At 35.4% G+C, this 21558-nt stretch overlaps 1 protein-coding gene across 5 annotated transcripts in view; it reads left to right on the top strand.

Annotated features, from left to right (window-relative positions):
• The window catches only part of IQCH (IQ motif containing H), a 210553-nt gene that overhangs the window by 75884 nt on the left and 113111 nt on the right, over nucleotides 1-21558 (top strand). For all 5 annotated transcript variants that reach the window (XM_028166528.2, XM_028166537.2, XM_028166534.2 and 2 more), the window contains one exon: nucleotides 20982-21061. In XM_028166528.2, the coding sequence (XP_028022329.1) occupies nucleotides 20982-21061 (80 nt within the window). The remainder of the gene's footprint in view (nucleotides 1-20981; nucleotides 21062-21558) is intronic.

The following is a 21558-nucleotide window of genomic DNA, read 5'->3' as shown; positions in this document are numbered from 1 at the left end:
TTTCTTTTTCTTAGTTATTTATAGGAATTATGTATGTATTCTGGGTACTAATTTTTTATCAGTTATATGTATTACAAATACTTTTTTTATTCTATGGCTTGGTATTTCATTCTCCTGCTGGTGTCTTTGTTTTTAACTAAACTTCTGATTTTGAGATAATTGTAGATTCACATGCAGTTGTAAGAAATAATACAATGAGCTCCTTTGTACTCTTAACTCAATTTTTCCCAATAATAATATATTGCCAAACTATAGTACAATATGACCACTGAAATATTGATTCAGCCAAGATACTGAACATTTTCACCACAAGGATTCCTCATGTTGTCTTTTTATAGCCACAGCCGCTCGCCTCTCACCCCACAGCCCTTTAAACCCTGGCAACCACTAATCTGTTCTCCATTTCTATAATTTTATCATTTCAAATATGTTAGATAAATGGACTTATATGATGTGTAACATTTTGGGATTGTTTTTTTCCACTCAGCATAATTCTCTGGAGATTTTATCCAGGTTGTTGCTTATATCAGTAGTTTATACCTTTTTACTGCTGACTAATAATCCACAGTATGAGTGTACCACAGTTGTTAAACCATTCACCAGCTGAAGGATGTATGTGTTGTTTCCAGTTTTTGGCTACTATGAATAAAGTTGCTATAAACATTTGTGTACAGGTTTTTGTATGAACATATGTTTTCATTTGTTTAAGATAAATGCCCGGAGCATAATTGCTGGATCTCATGGTAGTTGCACGCTTATTTCCTCTACATACACTTAGAGCCACATCAGACAGTGTTATAATTTTTGTTTCAAACATCATATATAATTTAGAAAACTGAAGAGGAAAAAGGAAGTCTATTGTTTTTACCCATATTTTTGTTTTACCATGTTCTTTCTTCTTTTCTGATCTGCCAAGATTCCTTCTTTTATCATTTCCCTTCAATTTAGAGAATTTTCTTTAGCCATTGCTTAGCCATTATACTAGTGACCCTAAATTATCTTCATTTTTCTTCATCTTACAATGTCTTGATTTCTCCTTTATTCCTAAAGGATATTTTCACTAGATATAAGATTCTGGGTTGACAGTGCTTTTCTTTCAGCACTTAAAAAAACTGTGCCACTTTCTTTTCTTCTCCATGGTTTCTGATGAGAAATCCACTGTCTTTTGAATTTTTTCCTCATGTAGGTAAGGTGTTGTTTTTCTCTTCCTGCTTTCAAGATTTTTCTCTGTCTTTAGTTTTTAGAAGTCTGACTGTGTCTTAGTGTGGATTTCTTTGGTTTGATCCTGTTTGGGTTTGGCTCATCTTGAAGCTGTAGGTTTATATATTTTGCCAAATTTTGGAAGTCTTCAGCCAGTATTTCTTTGAGTACTTTTTTCAGCTTTGCCCTCTATTGTTTCTCCTTCTGGGCTACAATGATACAAATGTTAGATCTCTTGCTACAATCCCACAGGTCCTTGAGACTCTGCTAATCTTTTTTCCCCAGTCTATTTTCTCTCCACTGATCAGACTGGGTAATTTCTATTTTTTCTGTCTTCTAGTTCAGGGGTCCCCAACCCCCGGGCCGTGGACCAGTATGAGTCCATTTCCAGTCCATGGCTGGTTAGGAACCAGGCCGCACAGCAGGAGGAGAGCGGCGGGCGAGTGAGCAAGCAAAGCTCCGTCTGCCGCTCCCCATCCCTCCCCATAACTCACATTACCACCTGAAGCATCCCCCCACCCTGTCTGTGGAAAAATTGTCTTCCACAAAACCGGTCCCTGGTGCCAAAAAAGTTGGGGACTGCTGTTCTAGCTCACTGATTCCCCTGCCCCTTACATTCTGTTTTTGAGCCATCCACTGAATTTGTATTTAGATGACCACAGTTTTCTGTTCCAAAATTTCAATTTGTTAAAAAATATACACTTAAAAATGGTTAAGATGGTAAATGTATTGTGGGGTTTTTTTTGTTGTTTCTTTGTTTGTTTTTTGCCACACCACACAGCTTGTGGGATTTTAGTTCCCCAACCAGGGATTGAACCCAGGCCACAGCAATGAAAGTGCTGAGTACTAACCACTGCACCACCAGAGAATTCCCTGTTATGTGTATTTTTATTTATTTATTTATTTGGTTGCACTGGGTCTTAGTTGCAGCAGGCATGCTCCTTAGTTGCAGCTTGCCAGCTCCTTAGTTGTGACACATGGGCTCAGTTGCAGCAGGCGGGCTCCTTAGTTGTGGCATGCAAACTCTTAGTTGTGGCATGCATGTGGGATCTGGTTCCCTGACCAGGGGTGGAACCCAGGCCCATTGGAAGCATAAGTTTAACCACTGCGCCACTAGGGAAGTCCCTGTTACGCATATTTTAACACAATTAAAAAATTCAACTTGGTTCCTCTTTATATATTCTATTTCTTTGTGGAATCTTTCTATTTCTTTGCTAAGTTTTTATATTTTTTCATTTGTTTCAAGTGTTTCTGTAATTGCTTGTGGAACATTTTTATGATGGCTGCTTTAAAACTTTTGTCAGGTAAATTCTAAGATCCCTGTCATCTCAGTGCTGGTATCTATTCCTTGTTTTTAACTCAGTTTAAGATCTTCCTGGTTCTTGGTATGGTGAGTGATTTTCAATAGAAACTTTGACATTGTGGGTATTATAAGACTCTGGTTCTTATTTAATCTGTTTTACCTGGTTCCTCTGACACCCCTATTAATTCCCTATGCATCTGAGGAATAAGCCAAATTAGCTATGATATATCATCCTGTTTATGTATTGCTAGATTTCATTTGCTAATATTTTGTTTACTGTTGTTGTTCATGCGTGAGGCTGTCCTAAATTTTCCCTTTCCTATGTTCTCCTTAGGTTTTAGTATCCAGGTTAGTTTTGCCTTCAGTGAGTGAATACTATCTCTTTCTATATTCTCTTGAAGAGTTTGGATAAAATTGGTAATATTTCTTTCTTAAAGAAGTAAGTTTGGAAGAAGTTACCAGTGAAGCCATTTGAATTTGTAGTTTTCTTTGAGAGTAGGTTTATAATTGTAGGTTTAATTTCTTTAACAGGTATAGGACTATTTTGATTATCTCTTTTGTCTGTTTCAGTTCAGTAAATTAACTTTGTCTAAGAAATTTGTCCATTTTATTTAAACCTTCAAATTTATTGGAATAAGGTTGTTTACAATATCCTCTAATTATTTTTGTAACATCTGTAAAATCTGTGGTGATGTACATTTTCATTCCTGATGTTGGTTATTTATGCCTTTCTGTTTTTTCCTTGATCGGTCTCTGTAGGAGTTTATCCATTTTATTATTATTTTCAAAGAACCAAATTTTGACCTTACTGATTCTTTCTACTAGGTATTTGTTTTCTATTTTATTGGTATCTGCTCTTACCTTTATTATTTCTTCCTTCTTTTTACTTTTTCGAGGTTTAATTTTCCTATTTTCTTAACTTATTGGTACACACCCTTAGCTCATTAATTTCAACTGTTATTTGTTTCTGATATATAAACAGGTTATAAATTTCACACAAAGCATTACTTTAGCCAAATTCCCTAAGTTTGTTATGTCATATTTTCATTATCATTTAATTCAAAACATTTTCTAATTTCCATTGCGATTTCTTCTTCAACCCATGGAATATTTAGAAGTATATAAATTTGAGTACTTTCTACGTATCCTTTTTGTTATTGATTTCCAGCCTAACTCCATTGTTTAGAGGACATACTATGTATGCTTTCAATTATTTGAAATCTGACTTGCTTCTTGGTCTTTGCATATGATCAACTTAGATGAGCACATATTCTGCATTTATTAAGTGCTGTGTTATGAATATATTCAGTTAAGTCAACTTAATCATGTTATTCAAATTTATGTCTCTATTAATTTTTTTGCCCATTTATTCCATCCATTGCTAAGAGAGGTATGTTAAAGTCTCAAACTATGATTGTAAATTTGTATATTTCCTTTTATTTTTTGTCAGTTTTTTCTTAATATCACACATATTTTTAATTTACTCTTTACAGAAGGAAATGTATTTTTCACCAAAAGTAAGGGGTGCACTAAAAAGTAAGAATCAGTTTTAAGCAGGGGTGAACAAACTTTTTATGTAAAGGGTCAGATAGAAAATATAAGCACTGCATGCCACATATAATCTCTGTATATATTCTTTTTATTTTGTTTTGTTTTGTTTTTGCAACCCTTAAAAATTATAAAAACCTTTCTTAGCTTGAGGACCATAGAAAAACAGGCTACAGGCCAGATTTGGACTATGGAATACTTGACTTTAAGTATTAAAGCTTACTGTATTCCAGTAATTATATTGAGAGCCAAACAAAATTTAAACCAATAGGTATATTTGTACACTGACTATAGGCCCAGTTTCCAACATTTTATCCTTTGTACTTTCAATATTATGAAATACTTCTGGGTTTCTTTAATGTGATTTTTTTTTTTCTGGCATCACGTCCTCTGGAACATGTTCACCCTTTCATCACAACCACTTTTCTCATTTTTGTCAATAAGTTAACCTTAAAGTTCCTCTGGCTGCATTACCAGAGTCTTGTGAACATTCCAATACTCAGCTATTTCTTCTAGAATTCTATTTATAATCAATTTTTATTTCACTTTCAGCACCATCAGTTTTCAGTTTATTTGCTGCACTTTCAGCTCTGTTAACCGAGCCTATCTTTCAATTATCAATTTTTGTAAAAAATCATGTGTAAAAAATCTTATCACTGAGAGAAAAGAAGGCAATACCACTACATTATTTGCAGTCTGTGTGTGAACCCAAAAGCAGATACACAGTGGCCAATCACTTATCATGATATGCACCTTTCACTTACATAACGATTTGTGGAACAAAGATCTAGCAGCAAAGTTTGTGCTTTATGCCATCACTGACAGTTACTATACCATAGTAGCTGAAATTTGAACCCTGCTATTGGGGGACTGGTATTATTTAACAAAACTGTGGTACCAAATTTGTGCCTACTGGAATGGTACAAAGTGGAGACTCTTTGTATATTAAATGTGAATGGTCTAAACACACCAGTTAAAAGACACAGATTGTCAGATTGGATAAATAAGCAACACTCAACGATATGTGGTCTACAAGAAACTCACTTTAAATACAGAGACATAGAGAAGTTAAAATAGAAGGAGCAGGAGAAGTGATAAATCTTACTTACAGAAGAATTCCAAATAATATAAGTAGTTATTCCTCCCTCCAGGAGGTGGAGAGGTGGAGCTTAATTCTCCCTCCTTTGAATGTGGGCTGGACTTAATGACTCATATCCAAATAATAGGGTATGGAAAGGGGAAAAATAAAAAATTTACAGAGGAGAAGCCTGGCAAACTCTACCTTAACCAAGGATAATACATCATGACCATGTAGGGTTTATCCCAGGAATGCAGGACTTTCTCAACACTTAAAAGTCAATGTAAGTAAGTCAGAAAGAGAAAAACAAATACTGTATGCTAACACATATATATGGAATCTAAAATAAATAAAATGGTTCTGAAGAACCTAGGGGCCAGACAGGAATAAAGACACAGACACAGAGAATGGACTTGAGGACACAGGGAGGGGGAAGGGTAAGGTGGGACGAAGTGAGAGAGTGACATGGACATATATACACTAACAAATGTAAAATAGATAGTGGGAAGCAGCTGCATAGCACAGGGAGATCAGCTCCGTGCTTTGTGACCACCTAGAGGGGTGAAATAGGGAGGGTGGGAGGGAGACAAAAGAGGGAGGGGATATGGGGATATATGTATATGTATAGCTGATTCACTTTATTATACAGCAGAAACTAACATAACATTGTAAAGCAATTAGACTCCAATAAAGATGTTTAAATAAAAGAAAAAAAAGAAATAAACAAAAGAGATGGTATATAATTTTTAAAAAGTCAATGTAAGTCATCATATCAATAGACTGAAGAAGAAAAATCATATGACCACCACAATAAATAAAAATAAAATAAAATTCAACATCCATTTGAATTCAAAGCCCTAAGCAAACTAGGAATGTAAGGAACTTCCTCAGCCTGATACAGGATATCTACAGCTAAAATCTTACTTAATGGTGAAAGACCAACTGCTTTCTCCCTAAGATCAGGAATAATACAAGAATATCCACTCTCACCACATCTATTAAACGTTGTACTGAATGTCCTAGCCAATGCAATGAGGTAAGAAAAACAAAGGCATGCAGATGGAAAGAGAAGAAATAAAATAATCTCTTTGTAAACAGCATGATTACTACATGGAAAATCTCAAAGAATCTAACACACACACACACACAAAGCCACTAAAATGAATAAGGGAGGTTAGCATCGTTTCAGGATACAAGGTTAATATGCAAAATTAATTGAATTTCTATATACTAGAAAGGAACAATTGGAAATTAAATTTTAAAAACAATGCCATTAAAATAACACCAAAAAATGAAATACTTAGATATGAAACTAAAAAATATATACAAGATCTGTATGCTGAAAACTCCAAAATGCTAATGAAAAAAATTCAAAGAAGACCTAAATAAATGGAAAAGTAAGCCATGTTTACCGGTTAGAAGACTTGATATTGTTATGATGTTAATTCTCCCAAAATTGTCTGTAAATTCAATGAAATCCAAATCAAGATCAGTAGACTTTTCTTGGTAGAAATTAACAAGTCAATTCTAAAATTTGTGTGGAAAGGCAAAGATGGTACAATAACCAAAACAATTCTGAAAAAGAAAAACATAAGAGGATTCATGTTATCTGATAGTATAAAGCTAGAGTTATCAGGACAATATAGTACCGGAAAAGGATAAAGACAGAGGTCAGTGGAACAGAATAGAGAGTTCACACATATACACTGATTTTTGACAAAAGTGCAAAGGCAATACAATGGAGAAAGGACAGTCTTTTCAATAAATGATGCTTCAATAATTGAAGATAGGGCTTCCCTGGTGGTGCAGTGGTTGAGAATCTGCCTGCCAATGCAGGGGACATGGGTTTGAGCCCTGGTCTGGGAGGATCTCACATGCCGTGGAGCAACTAAGCCCGTGAGCCACAACTACTGAGCCTGCGCATCTGGAGCCTGTGCTCTGCAACAGGAGAGGCCACAACAGTGAGAGGCCCACGCACCGTGATGAGGAGTGGCCCCCGCTCGCCACAGCTGGAGAAAGCCCTCGCACAGAAATGAAGACCCAACACAGCCAAAAATAAAATAAATAAATAAATAAATTTTAAAAATAATAATAATAATTGAAGATAGCTATATATAGAACCTTGACCCATACCTTGCACCATATACAAAGATTTATTCAAAATGTATCATAGAAGTCAGTGTAAAGCCTAAAACTATAAAACTTCTAGAAGAAAACAAAGGAGGAAAATCTTTGTTTTCTTGGGTTAAGCAAAGATTTCTTAGATGCCACACCAAAAGCATAATCCACAAGAGTAAAAAAACTAATATCTTGGCCTTAATCAAAACTTTAAACTTCTATTCTTTGAAAGATAGTGTTAAGATAGTGAAAAGAAAAGCTACAAATTGGGAGTTAATATTTCAAAACACATCCTTGATAAAGAACTTTTTGTCCAAAATATATAAAGAACTCTCATAATTCAATAATAAGAAAACAAGCAACCCGACAGAACTTCAAGATAGCGGAGGAGTAAGATGTGGAGATCACCTTCCTCCCCACAAATACATCAAAAATACATCTACATGTGGAACAACTACTACAGAACACCTACTGAATGCTGCAGAAGACCTCAGACTTCCCAAAAGCTGAATACCAGACAACAGAAGCAAGAAGAACTACAATCCTGCAGCCTGTGGAACAAAAACCACATTCACAGAAAGATAGAAAAGATGAAAAGACAGAGGGCTATGTACCAGATGAAGGAACAAGATAAAACCCCAGAAACACAGCTAAATGAAGTGGAGATAGGCAGCCTTCCAGAAAAAGAATTCAGAATAATGATACTGAAGATGATCCAGGACCTCGGAAAAATAATGGAGTCAAAGATCGAGAAGATGCAAGAAATGTTTAACAGAGACCTACAAGAATTAAAGAACAAACAGAGATGAACAATACAATAACTGAAATGAAAAATACACTAGAAGGAATCAACAGCAGAATAACTGAGGCAGAAGAACTAATAAGTGACCTGGAAGACAGAATGGTGGAATTCACTGCTGCAGAACAGAATAAAGAAAAAAGAATGAAAAGAAATGAAGACAGCCTAAGAGACCTCTGTGAAAACATTAAACGCAACAACATTCGCATCATAGGGGTCCCAGAAGGAGAAGAGAGAGAGAAAGGACCTGAGAAAATATTTGAAGCGATTATAGAAGAAAAATTCCCTAACATGGGAAAGGAAATAGTCACCCAAGTCCAGGAAGCACAGAGAGGCCCATACAGGATAAACCCAAGGAGAAATATGCCAAGACACGTAATAATCAAATTGACAAAAATTAAATACAAAGAAAAATTATTGAAAGCAACAAGGGAAAAACGACAAATAACATACAAGGGAACTCCCATAAGGTTAACAGCTGATTTCTCAGCAGAAACTCTACAAGCCAGAAGGGAGTGGCATGACATATTTAAAAGTGATGAAAGGGAAGAACCTACAACCAAGATTACTTTACCTGGCAAGGATCTAATTCAGATTCGACATAGAAATCAAAAGCTTTACAGACAAGCAAAAGCTAAGAGAATTCAGCACCACCAAACCAGCTCTACAACAAATGCTAAAGGAACTTCTCTAAGTGGGAAACACAAGAGAAGAAAAGGACCTACAAAAACAAACCCATAACAATTAAGAAAATGGTCATAGGAACATACATATCGATAATTACCTTAAACGTGAATGGATTAAATGCTCCAACCAAAAGACACAGGTTTGCTTAATGGATACAAAAACAAGACCCATATATATGCTGTCTACAAGAGACCCACTTCAGACCTAGGGACACATACAGACTGAAAGTGAGGGGATGGAAAAAGATATTCCATGCAAATGGAAATCAAAAGAAAGCTGCAGGAGCAATACTCATATCAGATAAAATAGACTTTAAAATAAAGAATGTTATAAGACACAAGGAAGGACACTACATAATGATCAAGGGATCAATCCAAGAAGAAGATATAACAATTATAAATATATATGCACCCAACATAGGAGCACCTCAATACATAAGGCAACTGCTAACAGCTATAAAAGAGGAAATCGACAGTAACACAATAACAGTGGGGCGCTTTAACACCTCACTTACACCAATGGACAGATCATCCAAACAGAAAATTAATAAGGAAACAGAAGCTTTAAATGACACAATAGACCAGATAGATTTAATTGATATTTATAGGACATTCCAAGCAAAAAACAGCAGATTACATTTTCTTCTCAAGTGTGCACAGAACATTCTCCAGGATACATTACATCTTGGGTCACAAATCAAGCCTCAGCAAGTTTAAGAAAACTGAAATCATATCAAGCATATTTTCTGACCACAATGCTATGAGATTAGAAATCAATTACAGGGAAAAAAACGTTAAAAATACAAACACATGGAGGCTAAACATTACACTACTAAATAACCAAGAGATCACTGAAGAAATCAAAGAGGAAATTAAAAAATACCTACAGACAAATGACAATGAAAACATGATGATCCAAAACCTATGGAATGCAGCAAAAGCAGCTCTAAGAGGGAAGTTTATAGCAATACAAGCCTACCTCAAGAAACAAGAAAAATCTCAAATAAACAATCTAACCTTACACCTAAAGGAACTAGAGAAAGAAGAAAAACAAAACCCGAAGTTAGCAGAAGGAAAGAAATCATAAAGATCAGAGCAGAGATAAATGAAATAGAATCAAAGAAAACAATAGCAAAGATCAATAAAACTAAAAGCTGGTTCTTTGAGAAGATAAACAAAATTGATAAACCTTTAGCTAGACTCATCAAGAAAAAGAGGGAGAGGACTCAAATCAATAAAATTAGAAATGAAAAAGGAGAAGTTACAACGGGCACCGCAGAAATACAAAGCATCCTAAGAGACTACTACAAGCAACTCTATGGCAATAAAATGGAAAACCTGGAGAAATGGACAATTTCTTAGAAAGGTATAACCTTCCAAGACTGAACCAGGAAGAAATAGAAAATATGAACAAACCAATCACAAGTAGTGAAATTGAAACTGTGATTAAAAATCTTCCAACAAACAAAAGTCCAGGACCTGATGGCTTCACAGGTGAATTCTATCAAACATTTAGAGAAGAGCTAACACCCATCCTTCTCAAATGCTTCCAAAACAATGCAGAGGAACACTGCGAAACTCATTCTATGAGGCCACCATCATCCTGATACCAAAACCAGACAAAGATGCTACAAAAAAAGAAAATTACAGACCAATATCACTGATGAATATAGATCCAAAAATCCTCAGGAAAATACTAGGAAACAGAATCCAACAACACATTAAAAGGATCATACACCATGATCAAGTGGGATTTATCCCAGGGATGCAAGGATTCTTCAATATATGCAAATCAATCAATGTGATACACCATATTAACAGATTAAAGAATAAAAACCAAATGATCATCTCAATAGATGCAGAAAAAGCTTTTGACAAAATTCAAAACTCATTTATGATAAAAACTCTCCAGAAAGTGGGCATAGAGGGAACCTACCTCAACATAATAAAGGCCATATATGACAAGCCCACAGCAAACATCATTCTCAATGGTGAAAAACAGAAAGCATTTCCTCTAAGGTCAGGAATGAGACAAGGATGTCCACTCTCACCACTATTATTCAACATAGTTTTGGAAGTCCTAGTCACGGCAATCAGAGAAGAAAAAGAAATAAAAGGAATACAAATTGGAAAAGAAGAAGTAACACTGTCACTGTTTGCAGATGACATGATACTATACATAGAGGATCCTAAAGATGCCACCAGAAAACTACTAGAGCTAATCAATGAATTTGGTAAAGTTGCAGGATACAAAATTCATGCACAGAAATCTCTTGCATTCCTATACACTAATGATGAAAAATCTGAAAGAGAAATTAAGGAAACACTCCCATTTACCACTGCAACAAAAAGAATAAAATACCTAGGAATAAACCTACCTAAGGAGACAAAAGACCTGTATGCAGAAAACTATAAGACACTGATGAAAGAAATTAAAGATGATACAAACACATGGAGAGATATACCATGTTCTTGGATTGGAAGAATCAATATTGTGAAAATGACTCTACTACCCAAAGCAATCTACAGATTCAATGCAATCCCTATCAAATTACCAATGGCATTTTTTACAGAACTAGAACAAAAAATCTTAAAATTTGTATGGAGACACAAAAGACCCCGAATAGCCAAAGCAGTCTTGAGGGAAAAAAACGGAGCTGGGGGAATCAGGCTCCCTGACTTCAGACTATACTACAAAGCTACAGTAATCAAGACAATATGGTACTGGCACAAAAACAGAAACATAGATCAATGGAACAAGATAGAAAGCCCAGAGATAAACCCACGCACCTATGGCCAACTAATCTATGACAAAGGAGGCAAGCATATACAATAGGGAAAAGGCAGTCTCTTCAATAAGTGGTGCTGGGAAAACTGGACAGCTACATGTAAAAGAATGAAATTAGAACACTCTGTAACACCATACACAAAAATAAACTCAAAATGGATTAAAGACCTAAATGTAAGGCCAGACACTGTAAAACTCTTAGAGGAAAAGATAGGAAGAACAGTCTTTGATGTAAATCACAGCAAGATCTTTTTTGATCCACCTCCTAGAGTAATGGAAATAAAAACAAAAATAAACAAATGGGACCTAATGAAACTTCAAAGCTTTTGCACAGCAAAGGAAACCATAAACAAGATGAAAAGACAACCCTCAGAATGGGAGAAAATATTTGCAAACGAATCAACAGACAAAGGATTAATCTCCAAAATATATAAACAGCTCATGCAGCTCAATGTTAAAGAAACAAACAACTCAATCCAAAAATGGGCAGAAGACCTAAATAGACATTTCTCCAAAGAAGACATACAGATGGCCAAGAAGCACATGAAAAGCTGCTCAACATCACTAATTATTAGAGAAATGCAAATCAAAACTACAATGAGGTATCATCTCACTCCAGTTAGAATGGGCATCATCAGAAAATCTACAAACAACAAATGCTGGAGAGGGTGCGGAGAAAAGGGAACCCTCTTGCACTGTTCGTGGGAACGTAAATTGATACAGCCACTATGGAGAACAGTATGGAGGTTCCTTACAAAACTAAAAATAGAATTACCATACGATCCAGCAATCCCACTACTGGGCATATACCCAGAGAAAACCATAATTCAAAAAGACACATGCACCCCAATGTTCACTGCAGCACTATTTACAACAGCCAGGTCATGGAAGCAACCTAAATGCCCATTGACAGATGAATGGATAAATATGTGGTACATCTATACAATGGAATATTACTCAGCCATAAAAAGGAACGAAATTGAGTCATTTGTTGAGACGTGGATGGATCTAGAGACTGTCATATAGAGTGAAGTAAGTCAGAAAGAGAAAAACAAATATCGTATATTAACGCATGTATGTGGAACCTAGAAAAATGGTACAGATGAGCCGGTTTGCAGGGCAGAAGTCGAGACACAGATGTAGAGAACAGATGTACGGACACCAAGGGGGGAAAACCGCGGTGGGGTGGGGATGGTGGTGTGCTGAAGTGGGCGATTGGGATTGACATGTATACACTGATGTGTATAAAATTGATGACTAACAAGAACCTGCAGTATAAACAAACAAACAAACAAAACAACTAATACTAAACTTTCATTGGGTTATTTGTATGGAAATATGTTAATATAAATGTTTCAGACATTACGTGAAATTTCTAAAAATCTTATATGTTTTGGTATAATGTTATAAGTCGTTATTCTAGTTATTACTTTAAAATGTATATCTCAGAAATAACTAACAAAAAAAAGAACCTGCTGTATAAAAAAATAAATAAAATAAAATTCAAAAAACAATATTTGAGTGCAATAAAAAAAGAAAGAGAAAAACAAATATTGTATATTAATGCATATATGTGGAACCTAGATAAACGGTACAGATGAAGCAGTTTGCAGGGCAGAAGTTGAGACACAGATGTAGAGAACAAATGTATGGACACCAAGGGGGGAAAGTGGTGGGATGAATTGGGAGATTGGGATTGACATATATACACTAATATGTATAAAATGGATAACTAATAAGAACCTGGTGTATAAAAAAATAAATAAAATAAAAGCCAAATACCTTCTCTATCCACTGGAAAAAAAAAGTAGATTGTAAAAGCTATTAAGAAAACATGAAATACCTATGATAAACCATGATGGAAAAGAACATGAAAAAGAATATATATATGTATAACTGAGCCACTTTGCTGTACAGCCGAAATTAAACACAACATTGTAAATCAACTATACTTCAATAAAATTTTTTTAAAAAGAGAGAAAAAAAAAAAGAGCAACCCAATAACATAATGGACAAAAGATTTGAACAGACATTTTACCAAAGAACATAAATGAATGGTAAATAGATACATGAAAGTACGCTTAACATCATTAATCACTAGGGAAATAGAAATTAAAGCAAGTCAATAAATTTAAGACAACTGAAATCACACCAAGGTTCTTTTCCAAACACAATGGTATGAAAGTAGAAATCAATTGCAAGAGAAAAACTGGAAAATTCATAAATATGTGCAGATTAAACAACAGGCTCCAGAACAACCAATGGGTGAAAGAAGAAATCAAAAGGGAAATTTTAGGGACTTCCCTGGTGACGCAGTGGTTAAGAATCCGCCTGCCAATGCAGGGGACACGGGTTCGAGCCCTGGTTCGTGAAGATCCCACATGCCGCGGAGCAACTAAGCCCGTGCGCCACAACTACTGAGGCTGCGAGCCACAACTACTGAAGCCCGCGCACCTAGAGCCCGTGCTCTGCCACAAGAGAAGCCACCGCAATGAGAAGCCCACGCACTGCAACGAAGAGTAGCCCCAGCTCGCTGCAACTAGACAAAGCCCGTGCAGCAATGAAGACCCAACACGGCCAAAAATAAATAAATAAATAAATTTTTTTTTTTTTAAAAAGGGAAATTTTTAAAAATCGTGAGACAAATGGAAATACACCATACCAAAGCTTACGGGATGCCAAAAAAGGAGTTCTAAGACAGAAGTTTATAGCAATAAATACCAACATTAAGAAAAAAGAAAAATCTGAAATAAACAACCCAACTTTACACTAAGAACAAACTAAGCCAAAAGATACAGGAAGGAAATAACAAAGACCAGAGTGGAAAGAAATGAAATAGAGACTAGAAAGACAAGGGAGACTATCAATGAAAAATAAGAGTTGTTTTTGGAAAGATAAACAAAAATACAAACCTCTAGCTAGACTAAAAAAAGAGAGAAGACTCAAATAAATAAAAGCAGAAATGAAAGAGGAGACATTACAACACAGAAATATTAAGGATCATAAGAAACAACTATGAATAATTATATGCCAAAAAATTAGACAACCTAGAAGAAATGGATAAATTCCTGGAAACATAAATCTACCAAGTCTGAATCATGAAAAAACAGAAAATCTAAACAGACCAATTACTAGCAAGGAGATTGAACCAGTAATCAAAAACCTCTCAACAAAGAAAAGTCCAGGACCAGATGAGTTTACTGGTGAATTCCACCAAGCATTGAAAGAAAAATTAATAGCAATTCTTCTCAAATTCTTGCAAAAAGTAAAGTAAGAGGGAACACTTCCAAACTCATTTACCCTCATACCAAAGCCAGACCAGGACACTACAAGAAAAGAAAATAACAGGCCAGTATTCCTGGTGAACATAGATGCAAAAATCCTCAAGAAAATATGAGCAAACTGAATTCAACAGCACATTAAAAGGATCACACACCATAATCAAGTAGGATTTATCCCTGAGATGCAAGGATGGTTCAACATACGCAAATCAATAAATGTGATACACCACATTAACAAAACAAAGGATAAAAATCATATGATCATCTCAGTAGCTGCAGAAAAAGCATTTGAAAATTCAACATCCTTTCATGATAAAAACTCTCAAAAAATTGGTATAGAAGAAACATACTTCAACATAATAAACACCATATATGAAAGACCACAGCTAACATTATACTCAAAAGTTAAAAGCTAAAAGCTTCTCCTCTAAGATCAGGAAAAGGACAAGGATGCCCAGTCTTGCCACTTTTATTCAACATAGTTGTGGAAGTCCTAGCCAGAGAAATCAGGCAAGAAAAAGAAATAAAAGGCATCTAAATCAGAAAGGAAGAAGTAAAACTGTCTCTGCAGATAACATAATATATATAGAAAACCCTAAAGTCACTACCAAAAAATGGTTAAAACTAATCAATGAATTCAGTAAAGTTGCAGTATACAAAAATCACTATACAAAAATCAGTTGCATTTTTATACACTAACAACTATCAGAAAGAGAAATTAAGAAAACCGTCTCATTTACAATAGCACAATAATGTACTTAAGAATAAGTTTAACCAAAGAGGTGAAAGATCTGTGCACTGAAAACTGTAAAACACTGGTGAAAGAAGTTGAAGACACAAATAAATGGAAAGCTATTCTGTGTTCATGGACTGGAAGAATTAGTATTGTTAAAATGGTCATACTGCCCAAAGCAATCTGCAGATTCAATTCAATCCCTATGAAAAACCCAATAGCATTTTTCACAGAACTAGAAAAAATAATCCTAATATTCATATAGAACCACAAGAGACACCAAATAGTGAAAATAATCTTGAGAAAGAAGAACAAAACTGGAGGCATCACATTTCCTGATTCCAAACGATATTACAAAGCTATAGTAACCAAAACAGCATGGTATTGGCATAAAAACAGACACATAGATCTATGGAACCAAATAGAGAGCCCAGAAATAAACTCAAGCTTTTATAGCCAATTAATTTTTGCAAAGAATTCAATAATATACAATGCGGAAAGATTAATCTCTTCAATAAATAGTGTTGGGAAAACTAGACAGCTACGTTAAAAAGAATAAAAGTGGGCCCTTATGTCATACCATACACAAAAATCGACTCAAAATGGATTAAAGACTTGAACATTAGACCTGAAACCATAAAACTCCTAAGGAAAAAGCATAGAGGATAAGCTCTTGGAAATGATTTTTTTTTTTTTTGATTTGACACCAAAAGCAAAGGCAACCAATGCAAAAATAAACAAGTTAGGCTACATCAAATTAAAAAGCTTCTGCACAGCAAAGGAAATCATCAACAAAATGAAAAAGCAACCTGTGGAATGGGATAAAATATATGCAAACCACATATCCAATAAAGGGCTAATACACAAAATATACAAGAAACTCATACAACTCAATAGCAAAAAAACAAATAACCCAAAGTTTTTAATGGGCAAAGGACCTGAATAGACATTTTTCAAAAAAGACAAACAAATCCAACAGGGATATGAAAAGGTGATCAATGTCATAATCATCAGGGAAATGCAAATGAAAACAACAATGAAATATCACCTCACACCTGTTTGAATGGCTTTTATCAGAAAGACAAGAGATAACAAATGCCAATGAGGATATGGAGAAAAGGGAATCAGTGTACACTGTTGGTAGGAATATAAACTGGTAAAGCCACTATGGAAAACAATATGGAGGTTTCTCAATAACTTAAGAATAGAACCACCACATGATTCAGCAATTTCGCTTCTGGGTATATACCCAAAGGAAATGAAATCATTATCTCCAGAGATATCTGTACTCCCATGTTCACTGCAGCATTATTCACAATAGCCAAGGTATAGACACAACTTAAGTGTCATATATTTATAGTGGGATATTATTCAGTCTTAAAAAAGAAGGAAATTCTGCCATTTGGACAACATGGGTGAATCTGGAGGGTATTAATGCTAACTGAAATAAGCCCGACAGAGAAAGACAAATACCACATGGTATAGCTTATATGTGGAATCAAAAAAAAAAAAAAAAAAAGTCAAACTCATAGAAACACTGAGTGGAAAAATGGTTGCCAGGGTTTGAGGGGTGGGGGAAATAGGGAGAGGTTGGTAAAAGGGTACAAACTTTCAGCTACAAGATGAATAATGTCTGAGGAGCTAATGCATAACATGATGACTATAGTTGATAACACTGTATTGTATAATTGAAATTTGCTAAGAGAGTAGAAAAATGTTCTCACTAATAAAAAAAATTAAAACATGAGATGACGGATGTGTTAATTAACTAGATGGGGGAATCCTTTCAAATATATATATGTATCAAATATATCATCACAATGTACACTTTAAATATCTTACAATTTCATTTGTCAATTATACTTCAATAAAGCTGTAATTTTAAAAAAGGGAAGGAACAAATAAATAATATGAAGATGCAAAAAGGCAGAAACTACAGACAGGTAGAATTTTAAAAAAACATAATATGGTAACTAAATACCAATACATTTTTAAAAACAAAATGAAAAATTTCCTAGAAAAATCTAAATTACCAAAGTTAACTAAAGAAAAAATAGAAAACTTAAAGAAAACAATACCATTAGATAATTTGATTTGGTAGTCAAAAATATCTGTCTTACACAGGGACATGTGCACACATGCACACACACACAAATATACCAAACAAAAAGGGCCTCAGGTCTTTTATAGGGAAGTTTTACCAACTTTAAAGGATCAGGTAATTCTTATATTAAACTGTTCCATGGTAAAAGAAAAGAAGGAACGCTTATCAACTGATTTTATGATGCTACTGGGGTACCAAAACTGGATGAGGACAGTGCAAGAAAAAAAATACATAAATCAATCTCAGGAACATAAAGGTAAACATTCTAAATAAAAGTTAGCAGTATGTTTTTTACATTCATCATGATCAAGGAAGAATGTGAGGAAGATTCAACATTAGAACCATCTAACAATATAATTCGCCACATTAACAGATTAAAAAAGAAAAAACCCTGTGATCATCTCAATACATACTAAAATTAAAAAATCATACAATGCAATTCAGCATTAATAATAAGAAAAAACTTCTGGGCAGAGTAGAAGTAGAAGAGAATTTTCTGAACCTGATTATTGTCTTCAACCAAAACCCCACAGCAAACAATGCTCTTAGTAGGGCAACTTTAGAAATATTCTATTTCCTCATTAAAAGCAGAGACAGTTGAGGGACCACTACTGCCATCATTACTACTGCCATCACTATTGAACATTGTTCCTGAGGCCCTTGCACATGCAGTAAGACAGAGCACAGTATAGAGAGAATAAGGAGGGGGAGAGAGGGGTTCCAGTCAGGAATGTATGTGACTGCAAATATCAGAAACCCTAACTACCTCATGGCTTAAACAATGAGGAGTTCATTTATCTCATAAGGAATCAGGAAGTAGGGAGTCTAGTGCTGATGATGCTGATACACAGGGTTAGAACGAGTCTCTGCTTTTACCTTCTTTAGCATGTTTCATTTCATGTTTCATGTTTCATTTCATCCTCGTGCTTGCTAACTCACAGCTCTAAGATGACTCCTGCAGATGTGGGCCTTAACATACACACTCCAGGCAGAAAGAGGGAAAAATAGTGGCACCAATCTCTTCCCAGAAGCCCCGGGATGGACTTCACTTCTCACTGATCACATGGCCACTGTTAGGTACAAGAAAGGCTGAGAAAGTGAATGTCCAGGGATAAGAGTAGGATTAGGATTAGGATTTGGGACACACTTATACTAAATACTTAGGATGATAAATTATGCTTGGTTTAATCCATTAATGAAATTCTGGTCTAATCCATTCATGGATATTAAATATATTTAGTATCTGGGGCATACTTATACTACAACATTACTTGTTGTTTGTCTAAAGTTTAAATTTCACTGTGTGCCCTTTAAAATTTTTTTTTTTTTTTTTTTTTTTTTGCTAAATCTGGAAACCCTAGAAGCTGGGGATGTTATTACCCTGAAAAAATTGAGGTTCTAAAATCAGCAAGGAAGAAGGGGGGATGGCTTCTTGGGAGGCACATGCCAATAACTACCACAGAAACATACAAATTTCTCTAGAAAGACATGATTTTTTTCCCTGACATTGACACTGGCAAAATTTATCCAACAGATTTTTCCAGAAGGTTAACTGAGTAGCAAAACAGGCAGTGCCTTAGGATGTAGACACATTCTTCAAATGCATGTGTCCCATAAAATCCAAGGCTACATGAAGTTATAAATTTAATGATAGAATTTCTGCAGGTAACTAAGAAAAACCTCAAAAAAAATTTTTTAGAGATACCATTAACTGGATTATCCATGTGAAATTACAAATCTTTTAGATCTTCATTCTACCAAATTTCACTGAAATTTTAATAAATTCCTTTAAAAATCATGCCCACTTCTCAGCTGCTATTTTGTTTCATCATGGGAATTTAACCATAAATCTCATTTGTCTGCAGGAACCTGAAAGTTAAACAAAAAGTATACTGAGCTTGCAGATAATAGGAATAACAGGTTTTATGGGTGAATTTGTGGACTCACAGTAGCCTGGGTATACAGTGTGAACTGACCTCCAAAGTAGGAGAGGCAGGTTCAAGTGGACAGTGGGGTAGGACATCACAGAAGTCAAGGCAAAAACTTGTAGGATGAAAATGGAGTCTTCACACACTACAGCTGTCCCTCGGTATCCTCAGGGGATTGGTTCCAGGACCCCCAGTGGATACTCAAATCTGCGGATGCTCGAGTCCCTCCTATAGTATGGCATTGCACAGTTGGCCCTCTGTATTCCCGGGTTCTGCATCTGTGGATTCAACCAACCGTGGATGGAAATTGGCTGAATCTGCGGATGCAGAATCCATGGATACAGAGGAGCGACTGTATAGCCAATTGCCCAGCCTTAGGGAAGTTGGTGGGCAGTCTCGCAGTCCTGGAGGATCGCTGGAAGACAGGGAAACCAGGAAGGCGGTAAAAGGGGGTTGGTGATTTTTTTGTGCTAAGACTCTGGACTTCCTGCTACTTTTAAAGAGATGGCTGAAGATACTCCTTGCAGCCCACTTGAGGCAATGTGAGAGAACTGAGTCCTCAAAGTGGAATTCTAAATCGTATACTGATGTGTTGTATTTAACGAATATCTGTCAGTTCTTTCTAACATTGTTGTTAGAGACTGACAGAAAAGGGGTGGACTAAGGAAGTGAGTTGAAAGAAGCCTCACTTCTTTGACTGAATTAACTATTTAAATAAATTATTTGTTCTCTTTCTTAGAAAGAGTAGGGTAAGGATTTTTCTCTCCTGAGAATGTCAGATTTGAGCTTTTCTGTAAAGGGCAGTTGGGTTTGCTGCCAGGCAACAGGAGAGATTCCATTTCTCTTCCAAGCATTGTCTAGCACGTAGGCTTACCCCCCACGGACTAGATGTGTTCTCCAAAAGTTGTTGCTTATAGATTTAATTAATTTCAAAAATAATATTTACTTGTGTTTTTCACTTGTTTTATTTACCCAAAGCCATTTTAATTCTTTAGAATTTTCTTTTTAAATGACTATACATTAGAATAGTCCATCTTATATAGTTATATTTATTTGCCTTTTAAGGGAACTTGGGAATATGGCTATTTAAAGAAATCTTATAGCGAAACATTTTATAAGACAAAGATAACTCTCTAAATTGCTTGCTTTTAAAATCTGCCTTTTCCTCTAGGAAATTTGCATAAGGGGAGCTGACCTTATGTTCTGATGGAACTGTTGCCCTTCCAAGCTCTTTGCTTTCCTTTTGAAGTCAATTATCACAAATGTTTCATTGAATTGATACAAGAACGACTGGTAGTGAACAGTGAATGGGTGACAGAGCCATCTGACTTTCAAGGTGCAAACCCAGTAGCATCAACCCAATGAATCAGTCTCTCTTTCTGGAAGAGGTAACATTGCACCACTTCCATCCACAGCCCCTTTCGCTACACCCCAGAGAACACAATCGATTCCAGCGGAAGTGAAGAATCCCTCTCTCAGGAAACAAAGATCAAAGGTATTCATATTCCTAACTAACGAAAGAAAATTGTTCTGATTTACAATATTCTCAGTGAGATTTTTGGTAATACGCACATGTTATCGAGTTGTACCTTTCACATAGAAATAAATACTATTTCAGCTGCTGCTGGAATGCATTTGATTTTAAAAGGGAAGATTGTTATGCAGGTAAACTCTACCATGACAATATCAGTAGGATCTAAAAAATTCCATCATGTTGCATTATTTCGAGATTAACTAAATGACTGAGTCAATCTCTACTGCTAGCTGGTCAAGGGCCCAGGAGTCCGGAATAGTTTTGTATTTCAAATTACAAAATTTGAAATTTGTGTTGCATAGGGTATGCTATTGTGAGGTTTCATTTATCTTTAAGCATAGGATAATAAAGCAAGTTCCCCAATTTTGTACAGATACCTTAATGCGGAAGGGAAAGGAAATCTGTATTCTCTAACATTAGGATCTCACAGTACAACATGCTCAACCTTACGGAGATTC

The sequence above is a fragment of the Balaenoptera acutorostrata genome, chromosome 3 (assembly GCF_949987535.1).
Source record: "Balaenoptera acutorostrata chromosome 3, mBalAcu1.1, whole genome shotgun sequence".
Taxonomy (NCBI): domain Eukaryota; kingdom Metazoa; phylum Chordata; class Mammalia; order Artiodactyla; family Balaenopteridae; genus Balaenoptera; species Balaenoptera acutorostrata.
This window is presented reverse-complemented; position numbering and strand designations above follow the sequence as displayed.